General features: G+C 54.3%; 1 protein-coding gene across 11 annotated transcripts in view; it reads right to left on the bottom strand.

The window, feature by feature from the left end:
- The window catches only part of Dot1l (DOT1 like histone lysine methyltransferase), a 45,418-nt gene that overhangs the window by 11,412 nt on the left and 19,322 nt on the right, over positions 1 to 14,684 (bottom strand). For 5 of the 11 annotated variants that reach the window (XM_029565419.1, XM_029565411.1, XM_008837109.3 and 2 more), the window contains 13 exons: positions 14,113 to 14,341; positions 12,536 to 12,630; positions 11,998 to 12,060; positions 7,654 to 7,709; positions 6,957 to 7,036; positions 4,180 to 4,248; positions 3,735 to 3,841; positions 2,640 to 2,681; positions 1,651 to 1,752; positions 1,215 to 1,443; positions 893 to 1,006; positions 385 to 476; positions 91 to 192 (listed from right to left, as the gene is read on the bottom strand). In XM_029565419.1, the coding sequence (XP_029421279.1) occupies positions 91 to 192; positions 385 to 476; positions 893 to 1,006; positions 1,215 to 1,443; positions 1,651 to 1,752; positions 2,640 to 2,681; positions 3,735 to 3,841; positions 4,180 to 4,248; positions 6,957 to 7,036; positions 7,654 to 7,709; positions 11,998 to 12,060; positions 12,536 to 12,630; positions 14,113 to 14,341 (1,380 nt within the window). Of the gene's footprint in view, positions 1 to 90; positions 193 to 384; positions 477 to 892; positions 1,007 to 1,214; positions 1,444 to 1,650; positions 1,753 to 2,639; positions 2,682 to 3,734; positions 3,842 to 4,179; positions 4,249 to 6,956; positions 7,037 to 7,653; positions 7,710 to 11,997; positions 12,061 to 12,535; positions 12,631 to 14,112; positions 14,342 to 14,684 lie in introns of those variants that run through there. The other 6 variants (XM_029565412.1, XM_029565414.1, XM_029565413.1 and 3 more) reach the window with 5 other exon arrangements.

Consider the following 14,684-nt stretch of genomic DNA (forward strand, 5'->3'; position numbering starts at 1 on the left):
AGGGCAAAACATATGCACACATGCGCACGCACACACACATGTACCCTTCCCCAAGTTAGGTGACTACTAGGAGGGCATGGGCTGCCTCACCTCATCCAGCTTCTTCTGGAACAGCCGTCGGATCTCTTCCTTCTGGGCCTGGCAATGGCCAAAGAGCTGCTGAGCTGTGTCTAGCAGCTGTGTGTTCCTCTCCTGGGAGGGAGGGTGGGGCAATAACTCCAAGCCATGGAGGGAAGTGGAGCCAAGGGCAGTTGGCACAGGCAGGCAGCCCTGACCCATGGGGAAGTAGGGCCAAAAGTGCACAGCATACAAGGTGGGCAGCCAGGCCCATCAGGACACCCAGAACCAAGAGTGCCTTGCACAGGTGGACAGCTGCATACCTACCTTCTCCTGGTCCAGCAAATGCTGCAGGTTGGCCTTGTACTGTGGGGTCTTTGTGTACGCCAGAAACTGCAGGTACTGAATCTTGAAGGATTCTGGAGGGGAACACAGTTAGTGAGGGGAAAGTCGATGCCACCCCCCACCTCAGCCCGAGGGGTACAGGTTGGGGCCTGTGCCTTTACGTCTTCTCACCTCCTACCCCACACACCATAGTAGTGTCTCTCTTAGCAGAATGGACAGCCCTACACCCGCAAGTGAGGGTCTTTGCCCTGTGGGTTATTTTCTGTGGGGCTTCCTGGGCCCTGTGGGACACTAGGTGTCAGTCGGGGCCATGCCAGGGGCTTCCCCAGTCATGACAGTCATATGTGTTCCCAGACATAGCCCAATGTCCCTGAAGTGAGTTGGTCTCAGTGGCACATGGGCTGAGCCATCCAGTGGGCTTGACCACAGCTGCTGGCACTCTAACAGCCCACCCCACCTGGAACTGCCCATGGTCAGAGCTGTCACCCACCTAGCAGCTTCTGCAACGCAGGCGGGGTGGGTGCCACCAGCAGTGGGTTGGGGGAGTGCAGATGCGTGCTAGGAGGTAGCGGGTAGAAGGGGCTGTGCGGTGCCCTGTATGCATCTGTGGGAGAGAGGGTACATGTCAGCACAATCACGCTCCCATGAGCCCCAGCTGCTGTAGGTGACATCCAAACTTGGTAGCACCTCCATCTAGGCCTGACATTGGGTCCTGGCGCACATGTGGAAGCATGCTAGTACATTGGCTTTGGCAGGGACTCAGATGGGGAAGACCCAACATGCCATCACCTGCGGGAGAGAGAAAGGCTCACCCTGGGGTGAAGTAGCATCAGTTGGGGCCGCAGGCTGCAGGAGGTCCAGTGTGGCTTGGCTCTTCTTAGGCTTCCTCTCGGGGTTTGCAGTACTCATCTTCTTGGGGCGCCCACGCTTCCTGCCGGCCATCTTCCTCCCTTTCTTGTTCAGTTTCTTCTTCCGGGCTTTGGAGGGAGATGGCTTTTTGACAGTGGTCATGCCCGCCTTCTCTTCCTCAGCACCAGAGTCCTGGTGGACAGAGGAGGCAGTGAGGAACACAGCAGGACAAAGGAGGGGCTCAGGGACACAGAGAGCAAGACAGAAATTGTGGTAAGGGCCCTGGCCAGCGGAGCCCAGGGGCTGTGGATGGGACTAGTGCCCACAGGATGGTCCCTTCACCAATCTAGTTCAGTACCGTGGAGCACTGTCTCCCTCAGCCATGTGCAGGAGCCTCACCGTGGGGGCCTCAGCTGCCTTGCTCTCAGGGGCCTTGGTGGGTGTGGCTGCACTACTCTTACTCTCTCGCTGCTGCCGGCGCCTGGCAGCCTCCTGTTCCTCCTAGGAAGAAGAGGGGGACAAGTGTCTGGATAGTGCCAGAAGCTGCCGCCTTCATAGCTGCACTCATATGATGCCACTGAGTGTCCATCAACTGGATCGAGCACACACAGCGCCCCACTGTCCCTCCAAGAAGCGGCACAGGCCTGCCCTGCACCGGGAGCCCATGCGGCAAGGAGAGCAATGTGGAACTCATCATGGGCATGGACGCCCATTTCCCCTCCACTTGGCAGGAATGACAGTCCTCAGAGGGCCAGGCAAAGCTGAGTCCCACCTGCTGGGCCTCTGCCCTCAGCATATGACATGGACACTGCTGATTTAAAATCAGCAGCTGACGCTTGTTGAGACCGCACACTGCCCTTTCCTTGTGGACCCGCCCTGAGTAAATACAAACTTTACAATTTCTGGGGAAATGGGGGACGTGCTCTTCAGTGGTGGTATGCACACTCTCAAACCCCAACAAGATCCCTGTTCAGACTTGGCAGAACACTCTGGTTGGTCATCAGTGCCCAATGTAGGGTAACTAAGATGTTTGCTAGCATCTCCCCAGGAAAGACTCATGACAGTCCAGCCCTGACGTCCCTGGGAAGGCAGGTCCACATCTTGGTGATAAATGGATAGGCAGGGGTGGCCAGAGAAACGCCTGTCACCGACTGGGCTGCCCGGTCCTCCCCAGGTTCTTTCCACTCTCTGCCAAGGGAAGGCACAGGGGCATCTAGGAACTCTCAGCACCCAGCCCCAGCAAAGGAGTAGAGGGAAGCAGGATAAGGACAGAGGCCCGGGGGGTATCTTGGCCACCCCCCCCAACTCTACCCAGCCAGCCACTGTGAGCCAGCACAGTGTCACAAGGCAGTGGGCTGCACCACTCAGTCAGAAAGATAAAAACTTACCCTGAGTTTTGGATTTTTCAGACTAGAAAAATAGTTTTCAAGCTAGAGAGAAAAGAAAAAAAAAAAAAAAAAACCCTTATTAGAAGTCAACCCTGGGGGCTGGAGAGATGGCTCAGTGGTTAAGAGCACTGGCTGCTCTTGCAGAGGGCCAGGGTTTAATTGCTAGCACCCACATGGTGGCTAACAACCATCCATTAACTCCAGTTCCAGGGGATCCAATGCCTTCTTCTGACCTCTGCAGGCATTACATGACATGGGTACATTTACACACATGCAGACAAACACTCATACACATAAAAAATAAATACAAAAAAAGAAAAAAGTCAACCCTGGAGGACAGTATCCCAGAAAAGCACAGACTCTCGGGATGGCACTACACAGATGCTGTGTCTCACAGAAGAGATCAGATATTCCACCAGACCCCAAAAGTGTCACACCTATAGCAACACAACCTAAAGCCATGGTCTTCTCCAGGGAGACACTGTCCACCTTGGCTCTAGCCAGGGGCCAGTCCTTAAGGTCTCGTGACTGCAGCACAGGGAGCACCTGTGATGGTACTGTAATTGTACTGGGCACTCATGGGGACACACCTCAGTTCAGGAGCCTGGCCTGGCTCATCACCTACAGCAGATGTGGGACATGCCTGTGATCCTCAGGGAGGATTCAGAGGGAGGCTATGACTGGCAACAGGCAGAGCCAAATGGGAGGGAAGGATGAGGATAAAAAGCAGAACCACCAGCATGCTGTCCTCCAGGGGCCCAGAGGCCAACAGGGCAGATAGAGAACAGCATTCAGGGCTCACCTGTGGGAGGATCTGGGGCAGGGAGAAGCGGACACAGAAGCACCAGAATGGAAAGACACATGGCCACACACTGGCCCAGGACCCATCAGAGGACCTAGGGAAGGCTGGCACAGAACACTCTGTGGAGGGCTGGCACAGACCAGGAGCCTCTGCCTCCAGGTAATGAGGACAAATATGCAGTAAACACCTATTGGTGAGGAAGGCCAGGGGCTGAGACCCAGAGTCATCAGGTACAGCTGGGTGATGAGTGTGCAGGGGCACACAGGAGGAAGCACATGCTACACAGTACTCACTATAGTGCGGTCAATGGTGTGTAGGTAGTAGGAGACCGGCTTCCCAGTCCACGACACAGAACCCTTGAGTGGTGACAGCTCCACCACACGCATGATGGTGCCGATGTCTGTGGGAAGAGAGGTTATCAGGGGGCCATCACTGCACCCCAGAAGAGGTGCCAGCAGGAAACAGCACCTGAGCTACTGCCATCCTCCCTACCCCCAAGGAGCCTAAGAGTCTGGGAAGGGAATGGGAGGAAGCTGGGCCTGGGGAATGATCTAGAGACATCTTTGATTAAGAATACAAAGCCAGCTGGGCATGGTGGTGCATACTTTTAATCCCAGCACTCTGAAGGCAGAGGCAGGTGGATCTCTGCTTCCCCGTGAAGCTAAGGGCCTAACTTTAGGCCCTGCCCAACTGGCCACGGGCCATGTCATGCCCCCCACTGAGCCGAGAGCCTCTTACCACTCAAGTTCCTGCTGTTTATTCTGAAGTTGAGTGGTGCAAAGGGCTTCGAGGACACGATTCTACCACCTGAAATACAGAAGCCCATCACTGCCCTGTGGAGAAACTACCCCCACAACTGGAAACTGTAGAACTCAGGTGTCAGTGACAGAAGACCAGAGAAAGTCCCCTGCAAGACCCTCTGAGTTCTCATGAAACCCCACTGGTGATGAGCCCTGACCACAGCCACACAGACATCAGTGACTCTGCACCACAGTGAAAGCTGGGTGCCCTGAGAAAAGTGACCATAGTAAGACCTGGGCCTGCCACAGGGCAAAGGAGGCAAGGTGGCTGAGCACATGGCAGTTCCTAAAAACTCACCAGGAACCCCACAGGCATGGTGGCTCACAACGGTCACCCCAGAACTCAGGAGACTGAGACACATGGACTGTCAAGAGTTTGAAGACAGCAAGAACCTAATCTAAAAAACAGGTGGGCATGGTGGCACACACCTTTGATTCCAGCACTGGGGAGGCAGAGGCAGATGGATCTCTGTGAGATCCAGGCCAGCCTGGGTTATTATAGCAAGTTCTAGGCCAGCCAGGGCTATATAGTGAGATGGTATATCCAAACAAAAAAATAAAGTAGTCTGGTCCCTGTTGATGTAGCAATTGTGCAAGGAGGTGGGTGGTATCAACACTGGAACCCCAGATCCTCCTGCCTCAGCCTTCTGAGTGTTAGAACTGTGGCCTAAGTTCCACACCCTGTGATGTTTATAACAGGTGATTCAAAATGAGAAGCTAGCAGGCATGGTGGTATACACCTGCCAACCCAGGGCTCAGTAGGCTGAAAAAAAACTGTTCTGGGCAGCAACACATTGAGACTCCTGTCTTCAAACACATACACATGGGCACTCACATTTATACACAGCTATGCATGCTTGCTTATACATCTGGCCTCTAGACCCACTCAGTCCTGCTTCCCGAGTCCTGTACTACAGTAAGAGGACTGGGCTAGCCTAGGTCAGCACAAAGTCAGGCCAGGTCTCTACTATGCCTGGAAAGGAGTAAGCTTCAGGGACTGATGGGGTCAGGTTGAAAAGTCATGGGCAGTCTAGCTGGTGTCCTGTGCTTCCCAAAGAGCCAGGGTGAGAATGAGGAGCTACCACTGAACACCAAGAGGAAGAGGGGGGGCAGCACACACCCCCCAGCAGCACTGAGTGGGTACTGCAGTGAGCAGGGTGAGCATAGGTCTAAGGGCAGGTGTAGGGGAGGCATCAGAGTGCCTGTTGCCATTGATGCAATGGCTCAGTCACACATCATCAGCCTGGCACACCTGTGACAACTGGTCATCCTAGCCACGAGGAAACTTGGGAGTAGAAAGGGACAGGTTAACCCAGGAATGGATGGCTCAGAAAGCTACAGGCCTGATGCAAAACAGGCAGCCTCAGTGTGATGGTGCACACCAATCCTAGTGCTCTGGAGGCAGAGGCAGGAGGTGCTGCAAGTTCAAAACCAGCCTGGCTATGTGAGTGTTGGGCAAGGTTAGGCTACAAATAAACTGTCTCATAGAAGTGAAAAACTTACCAATAGTGTGACTGGTCCCCTGGGGTGACAGAATCGAACTGTGGAGACAGCCCTGGTCCAGCTGCCACCCTGAAACTCCACCATGCTCTCACTTCTGAGCTCCAGCACCCTCATGCACAGACACTCAAGCTCACATGCACAGAGCCCTGGCACAGGCACTGCAGCAGGAGAACTCTCCTAAGCCAGGACAGCCTTTCAACCCATCTGCCCGTGCACACCACAGAGCCCACTCTATCTCCCTCCTGGCTGCGGCAACAGAACATGGGTGGGAACCCAGCAGCGAGATCAGCTGTGGAGTCACTGGTCAGCACTAGGAGGCTGACCTGTGACCTGAACCTCACTAGGCACCTGTGAGGGCAGAGCACGTGCCGTTCTCATCTGGGCATATTAAGTGCCTTTGGTTAGCTGTCCCTAACCTTCACAGTCCAGTCCAGGAGAGCTGAGGAAAGATGGCAGGCAAGAGAGCCCAACCTTTGGGACAGGCACGCCTGGGATGTCTGTGACCCGTTTTTTGTTTGTTTTTTTTTTTTTTTTTTTTTTTTTAATTGGAGAAAAGACCATTCTTTAGATGTTTTGAATTATGAAAAATGTGCATTTCCCAAATGAATGGGCACAGAGACAGGAAGTGACTAGCTTTCAGCCACTGGAGAGGAAGCAGGTGAGCCACTCAGATCCAGGGGTAGAGGTAGGAGAGCCAGGCATGGTTACTTTGTTATAGTTCCTTCTCTGAAACACAAGGTGCACTTGGGGATGGGAGCCCAGTTCCTCCCCCCCCCCAGAGCAATCGGCTGGGATTTTTGTGACCCGTTTTTTTTTTTTTTTTTTTTTTTTTTTTTTTTTTTGAGACAGCTAGCCCCAGCTTTCCTGGAACTCACTATGTAGACCAGGCTGGTTTTGAACTCACAGAGATCCGCCTGCCTCTGCCTCCCGAGTGCTGGGATTAAAGGTGTGCGCCACCATGCCTGGCTTTTTTTTGGTTGTTTTTCTTGTAGTCCCAGCTAGCCTGGAACTTGCTATGTAGACCAGGCCTGCCCCAAATTCACAGAGAACTGCCTGTCTCTGCCTCTCAACTGGTGGGATCAAAGGTGTGTGCCACCACAGTCAGTGGCACTGCCAGTCATTAATGGGGGCTGGTGAGGTCCCCTGAGGACATGCAAGGCATGTCCCTTGGAGCCAGCAGTTGTATCTGAGTTGGGGGGCACAGTGTGTTACCTTCCTTCATGTTTGCGAATCGCTCCTTCAGCTGGTGATCCACCTCAGGACCAAAGGCAAAGTTATTCACAAATATAACACTGCAAAACAATGTTCTGTTTCAGTGACTGAGGCTCCCTGCATGAGGAGTCCCAGCGTGGACATGGCCTGCCATAGGCCACTCCAGGCACTGCCCTTGCCTGAATGCCCGCCACCCTAGGTGCAGTTGAGTGGGAAAGCGCGGTTCAGGAGAGCCTCAGAAGCTGCCCTTTGGAAGAGGCCAGGAGACCCTGTCTGGACCAAGTCCTATGCCACTGCCACTCTGGAATGTTGGCGCCTCTGCAATAAAGCAGTTGTTTGGATGCAGTCTCTAGTGATCAGGCCAAAAAGGGATAGCTGCTGAGGACGGAGTGATGGAGTACCACAGGAAGACGAACAAAAGGACCCAGGGTGACAGGCTGGTGCAATGTTAGTGGGCACCACCCCAAGGCAGAAAACATGCAAGGGTGAAGCTTGAAGCCTTGGCATGAAGACACTTGGGAGATCAGAGACCCCAAAGACAGCAGAGGATGCTCTTGGGACCAGCAAGAACAGTATGAGAATGGGGAGGGGTGTCTGAGTGAGGACAGCAGGGAAGGGCTAGCACCCTCAAGAAGCAGGTCCCCACCCTCCTCCGTAGTCTCCAGCACAGCCAGTAACATGGCCCGCCCAACCGTACCTCGTGTTGGCGATGCGCTCTCTCCACTCCTCTGAGAGGAAGTCACCTCGTTCCAGCTGAGAAATAAAAGACATGTTTACCTTGGAGCTTGCTCAGTTTCAAGCCCCTGTCCCCACAACTCTGTGAAAGGAACATGGAATGAGCTGGGTCACGGGATGGGAAGAAGATCATGGCATGGCCAATTGATGGTTCCATGGGGAGCAGGCCTGAGCTCAGGCAGGAGGCAGTGTCCACTCCAGGACAGACAGAATGGAACTGGACCAGCTGAGGAGGAATACACCAGAAACCATGGTGCTGTGCTAGCTGTCCCCTCTACCTTGGCCTGTCCCCCCAGGGAAGCTGCACCATGCAGGTTACAGATGCCACAGCCATGATATGTGTCCATGTGGCTGAAAGATCACCAGGCTGATCATCCTTGGCCCACAACACTGCCCAGGAGGGCCAGGCCCATATAATCAGGGTCAGCATGCTTGCATCTGGTGATGAAGCTATGGAATATCAACAGTTGCCATACTGCCTGGACCTCACAGGTCTATCAGGAGACAGACATTCTATCTCCTCCCAGCGAGGGCGTGTCAAAGGGAAGCCTGCTTACCACTCCTAAAGCCATAACAGAGATCAAACAATCTAGGTTCTGAGCTCAGAAGACCGCTGGCAGTGCCAAACACAAACCCCCCTACAGAGCAGGCGTCGGGGGGGGGCGGTGTTCAGAGTCCCAAAGAAGGATAGCCCCATGTTCACAGACAGGTGGACAGCCATAAAGATCGCAGTCAGTCCATGTGCTGGGACATCTCTCAGCCACTTACAGAAATAAGGCTCTGACTGCTACAAGCCACAGTGTGGAACTCCACAACAGGAAAATTCTACAACTGGCAAATCCAAAAACTGGAAGTAGATTTGTGGGTATCTGAGGCTGGGAGGGAAGACAGGGATGTGGACAATGAGTCATGGCAGAGGCCTTCACTGAGGTCCCCAGAAGCTGCAAGGGAAAGGACTCCCACTTAGTCACAGGCCCAGAAGTCACTCTACTGTGCTAAGACAGGGCTGTCCCACAGTTCAGCAGCAGCCACAGCCTTCGTCCTCCCAGAGTAGAGATGCCTCTTGCAGACCAGACTTTGCCTGGGACTCCACAGACCTCAGCAGCTCTGAGTCTGTCCCCTGCCCAGACCCGGCACAGTGCCCACCTCTCCTCCCATACTCAAACGGCCTTCTGCCTCTTCCTACTGCAATGGACAGGTTTGGCCAGGGCTGGGAAGGTAGCTGAAATCCCCAATGGTGCACAGCAGCCCACAGGTCCTAGACCAGGGGGGTCCTTAGATGTCTGAGGTCCTGGAATCCCCACTTCCAACAGGAGGCACACCTGAGCTTCAAGTGCCAACAATACAGGTCCCTATCAACCCCTGCTACCCTGAGGTCCGGGACATTAAAACTTTGTAAGCAAAGGGGCCACGTGAACCCCAAAAACCCTGAGTGCTGGGTCTCTGTGTGCTCCCAGAGGACAACATATAGTCTGTGACTCTCGGGGAACATTCTAGAAGCCCTGCCTGGTCTCCCTGGCAAACTCATGTCTTTCCCATGGCTGATCACTGTGTCTGTTGCTTTAGCCGTAAGGATGGCTATGTGCTGAGTCCTTGGGTCCCCCAGGCGTGGAATGGTGTCAGGAACCTGACACTGGTGCCTCCAGTGACTCTCTGGAGCCCACTGTCTAGGGCAGACCTCACCCTGCAGCCCCCTCTCAGAATACCCAGGACCCTAAGTGAACCCTTCCTCCTGCAACCCCTGCACTGGCTGACTGTGAAGTCTCGCTGAAGGATGGAAAGACAGAAGTTGGACTCTAGGCCTGACGCTGAGTAGCCACATCCTGTTAGCAGCTGCCTGAAAGTTGTGCAACATGCTCCAGGGTGCATCTCCAGGAGACATCTTCAGGGTGCATCTCCAGGAGACATCTTCAGGGTACAGCTCCGGGAAGGGGGAGTACCACAGGAATGTATCTCCAGGGTGTATCTTCAGGGTACAACTCCAGGGTACATCTTTGGGTTTCCTGCTTTCGTGAGCTCTCAATCCATGCCAAGGTAAGTTTTGGTGATGCAGCTGTGAGTTGGTTCTGTATCTGGGGTTATAGACGTGTGTGTCCATCTCTCCAGGAACAGTGTCAAACAACAGTCACCGATGCCAAGGGGGGGGGGCTCCATGAAGCTCCTCCTCCAGGAGGACCTGAGGCAGGCCCTACAGAAGCTCAGGGAGGTGTGAGAAAGGTCACGGTACATGAGCTTGATGAAAAGCCATGGCCAGGCATAGAGTCCACTCTGCTACCCTGGTTCCCACCAAGCCGCTGAGAATAGCCTCTGGCAGCACCAAACCCAACAGGCCAGAGAACGGGGGCTAAGACACCAAGGCAGACAGATGCAGCGCTATACTGGCTCCCCATGGAGACACCTGGGCTGCAATAAGCCTATTTTTACTGTCTTCCAAGGTCAGGGGTCAGCCCTGGTGTGCCCATTTATTGGAAGGCAACCATTTATACTCAAGGGCTGGAAGCCACCCTTGCAGGGAAGGTGCTCAATAAGCCAAGTGTGCAGCCACCCAGGTTGCCAGTATGTCTGGAACACTCTACACATGACATCAGCATGCCTGGCCTGTCAGGAGGCAACACCAGTAGAGGTAAGCCTGGTCCAGGTTCTGGTGCAGGCTAGCTTCTCGCCCTGAAGAGGGTGGGAGCCCAGACTGGAAGGAGGAGCTGGGAAGAGGCGAGTTAAATGTGGCCACTGGAGGGCCCAGGTCTAGCTGGGAGGCAGCACCCAGGAGGCAACAACAGTAGGGTTGGGCACCCCTGGCCTGAGGCAGCTCTGGGCCTGGAAAAGTACTCTGGGCTATTTTTAGGCTCCTCCTGGCTTTTCTCCTCTGAGCTCCTCAGAAAGCAGGGCTTGCAGTTCTCCAACCAGACCCACATTAAAGTCACTGCACTGCAGGGAGCCATTAAAACAGGGCCTGCAGCAGCCAGGATGGCATCCTAAGGAGGCCTGCCTGTCACTCAGAGCACTGTGAGCAGTCAGAGTGGACCCTGGAGGCTGGGGCTGACACACACTGACTCTCCCTAACGTCAAAATACTTCTGACACACCATAGCCTCAAGGAAGTGTCCTTTCCCTCAGTCCTACTCCTACCCACAAGCCAGTGGCCACCAGCATGAGCCACACAAGGACCCATGAGTGACAACAGTCAGCATATCAACCAGCTGCCAGCCACATGGGATGGGTCACCCAACCAGGACCAGCTGGGGAGGAAGCAGAAGCAAGCAGGGGCCTCCAGCTCTGTCTTCCCAGGGGAGTGCAGGCTACACGCAACCCCAGGAACATTTAAGCTCACAAGGGTCCTGAGTACTATGTACCGTGGACCTAATGCGTCCCAGAAGAAGCACGAGGAATCAGCACAGTTAACATATATGTGGGGAACCAGGGAGTCTCGGGAACCTGGACCCATTTGGGGACTTCTCTTGGGTCTCAAACATGGATGTCAAGTGGGTCTCTTGCCTTTCTGAGTCTTCCCTGAGAACTTCAAACATGGGAGAAGATCCCAAAAGAGGCTTTTGCCTGGAAAGCAAGGGTGAGCCGGGCCCACTGAGCAGCCTCAAATCCTGTTCCAGAGAACGCAGAGCCAAGTGCAGTGCAGTTCCCTGAATGTGTGAGAGGCAGACCAGGGATCCTAACCAGATCTCAGCCATGACAATCAAGGCTGGCTGATGGGTACTGTCCCTTACCAAAAGGTTACACCAGGGTATGGCTCAGCAGTAGTGCGCCTGCCCAGTATGGAGGGGGACCTAGCCTTCAGGTCTAGCATCACACAAACACAACAGAAAAACCACATGACCCTGTCCACACTAAGGCCACTAGGTGTCGTATGAACAGAGGAGCTCATGGCCTATGTGGCCATGCATGAAGTGTGGGACTCTCACAAGGCCTCGGTATGTCCAGGTGACAGTGAGCCTTGGCAGCTGAGGGTGGGAGAAGAGGGCTCAAGCTTCTAACCCAGAGCACAGGCTGGGAGTGGACCCCAAAGGGTTCCTCAACACAGGAGGTGTGGGAAGACTTCCTGCCCATGCCAGGGCTCCACTGAGCTAAGCAACTGTCCTGCCACGAATCACACTGCCTAAGGACACTAAAGCCCAGGCCAGGGGCACAGGGAAGTACCCACTTGGCCAAGGCTCTGCAGCAGCTCTGGTAGTAGATGCTGTGGAGGACATCGGAGCCACAGAAGACGCCATGCAGTCACAGGGCAAGACGACTGGGTGGGATGAGGGAGGGACACGGCTAGGGACCCGAGGGCGGCGTGGAGGGATGGCACTCACTGTGTATTCTGCATGCTTTTTTCCATACCATTTCATCCACTTCCTGAACTCTCGGTCCATGGTCTGAGGGAAAGGAAGCACAGAGCTGTTGGCAACCCAGGGAGGACAGGGCAACAGTGATCACAGGGTCTCTGCAGGTCTGCTGAGCAACACCCTGAGGTGGGGGTGTCCAGAGGGCCCATAGTAGGGTCCCCAGGTTCCCAACCTGCCGCAGCAGAGTCCCCAGGCCCTGCTCTCCAGCCCCAACAAAAGCCTGTTCCCAGGGACAGCCAAGGGCACAGAAGTCCACAGCAGCTGTGCCCTCAAGGCTCAGCACCATCCATGTCCTCCCCCACGATGGCACGGCCATTCCCCTACAGGATGACATGACTGACTCCAGCCCACAGCAGGCACTGTGGGGGAAGGCCCAAGTGTCACAAACATGGAAACCCAGTTGGTTTCGAGGAACCATGCCCAGACAGGATGCCCTGAACAATGGACACTGGGCACCCAGTGCAGGCACTCACACTCACGCATAGCTGTCCTCAGGACTGCTCACCTCAGCGTACTTGGCTGGGATGTCAGCTTTCTCCACTCCGTAGTGATGTTTGCAGTTGGTGGCTGCAGCGACCTGGAGGACAACCTGCCCCACACCTTCAGCCAGAGAGACACAGGTCAGAGTGCAGCTCTCCAAGGAGAGGCTCAGGGACCTCAGACCCACCCAACAGACACTACCCAGGAGAGGCTACACCAGTTGGGGGCCCAGCCATGCAACTTCTGACATCAGTGAGTGGAAGCCACTCAAAGGCACACGAAGCCAAGGTTACACAGCATGACAGGACCTGTTTATCCCAGCACCACAGCACATCTGTGGGTGGGAAGCTGTGTCCTCTGCTTATGGCTCTGCAGGGCTACTGTCCCAACATGGGTACTGCTACTTTCTGGAGTTCAGTGGTCCCCAGAAAGATACCTCTTGACTAAGTCACTCCTGTCCTGCTGTGATCAAGCCTACCAGTACTCTGACCTAACAGTCTCATCTGGGATGTTAACATGTAGGATCCTAAGGAAGGAATCTCTGGCCACTGGTGTCTCTGGTACCCATAAAGGGTTATTAGCTGCATCTGCCAATGTTGGGTCACGAGGCTGAGGCTCTGAAGCCATCCCGTGTGGTAGGGCATTTCGGCATCTCAACTGACCCACAACTACCACTTTCTGTGCTGGTACCACATATCAAGTAAAGAGCACCAGGCTATTCAAAACCACAGGGGGAGAGATACACTCTAAGATGCAGAGCCCTTCAGAGATGCTGTGCTTGCACAGAAGTCATCCCTGCCACAGTCCAGTGGCAAACTAAATTCAAAGCCCAATGCCTTGGTGGGGGGCTCTGGAAGAGAGAGGGGCCCCGAGGCTCAAACCTCATGGCTGGATTAGCAACTTTTAAAGGGGCTAAAGGCCAGTTGTGGTAGCACATACTGTAAATCCCAGCACTTGGATCCCTGTGAGATCAAGGCCAACCTGGTCTACATAGTGAGTTCTAAGCCAGCTGGGGCTACAGGGAGACCCATCTCAAAAAAAAAAAAAACCACCACCAACAACAACAACAACAAAAAAAAAAACCAAAACTAAACAAAAAAAACAAAAACCTGCCGGGCACAGTGGCCCACACCTTTAATCCCAACACTCAGGAGGCAGAGGCAGGCAGATCTCTTTGAGTTCCAGACTAGCTGGAGCTACAGAGAAACTGTCTCAAAAAGACAAAACAGAAAATAAATAAATGGGCTGGAAGGAACCATTGGCCTCTTCCTGGCTTCACCTCCTACCCTGTGTAGTGTAATAGATACAGTGGCCTCAAGGAGAACTGCTCATGCTCAGAATCTCAGGCCAGCAGCAGAGGGAAGTCAGTGTCTGCTGAGTGCAGTAAGGAACAAGGCTCAATCCAGAGCCTCAGGGCTGTTGCTCTGGTGGGGAGCTCCCACAATGCAAGGCCGTTGGACCACAGGTGGGGAAGGGTGAAAGCAGCTGGCAGGGCTGGGGCTCTGGGTGGGATGGGAGCACCATGGGAGGACCTAGGCAGGGAGGACTCGAGCACAGGTCCCTGAGCAAGTGAAGCCACAGGCCACACTGGGAAATACTCACCACTGCCCAGGTCCACAAACAGGTCGTCCTCAGTCATCTTGGTCTCATCAATCATCTGGGCCACTAGGTCGAAGGAGGTCTCCCCATATACCTCAGGGGAGAAGGGCTCGTAGTTGTTGAGTTTCTCAGGGTCAGTCACTGAGTGGTTGTACACCTGCTGCAGGATGTGCCGCAGGAGCCCATTGGATGGCCGTGTGTTCAGCTTCATGGGCTGCGTGGTGCCCTTCCACTAGGGACAGAGAATGTGACTTCTCACTATAGCACCCAGCAGCACCTGCGCCAAACCCGGCTTGGGAGGCTGAGGCAGGAGACTGCTGTCAGTTTAAGACCAGCCTGGGCTCCAACAGTGAGTGCCAGGATGGCTGGAGTTAAATAGTTAAGACCCTGTCTCCAAAAAATCAAAAGGGGTTGGAGAGATGCTCAGCAGTTAAGAGCTCTGACTGCTCTTACAGAGGACCCGGGTTCAGGTCCCAGCACCCACATAGTGGCTAACAACTGTCTAAAACCCAGTTCCAGGGGATCCAACACCTTCTTCTGACCTCCGCAGGCAGAACACTCATACACATTAAAAA

Source organism: Nannospalax galili, unplaced genomic scaffold (genome assembly GCF_000622305.1).
Source record: "Nannospalax galili isolate Female #2095 unplaced genomic scaffold, S.galili_v1.0 scaffold77, whole genome shotgun sequence".
Taxonomy (NCBI): domain Eukaryota; kingdom Metazoa; phylum Chordata; class Mammalia; order Rodentia; family Spalacidae; genus Nannospalax; species Nannospalax galili.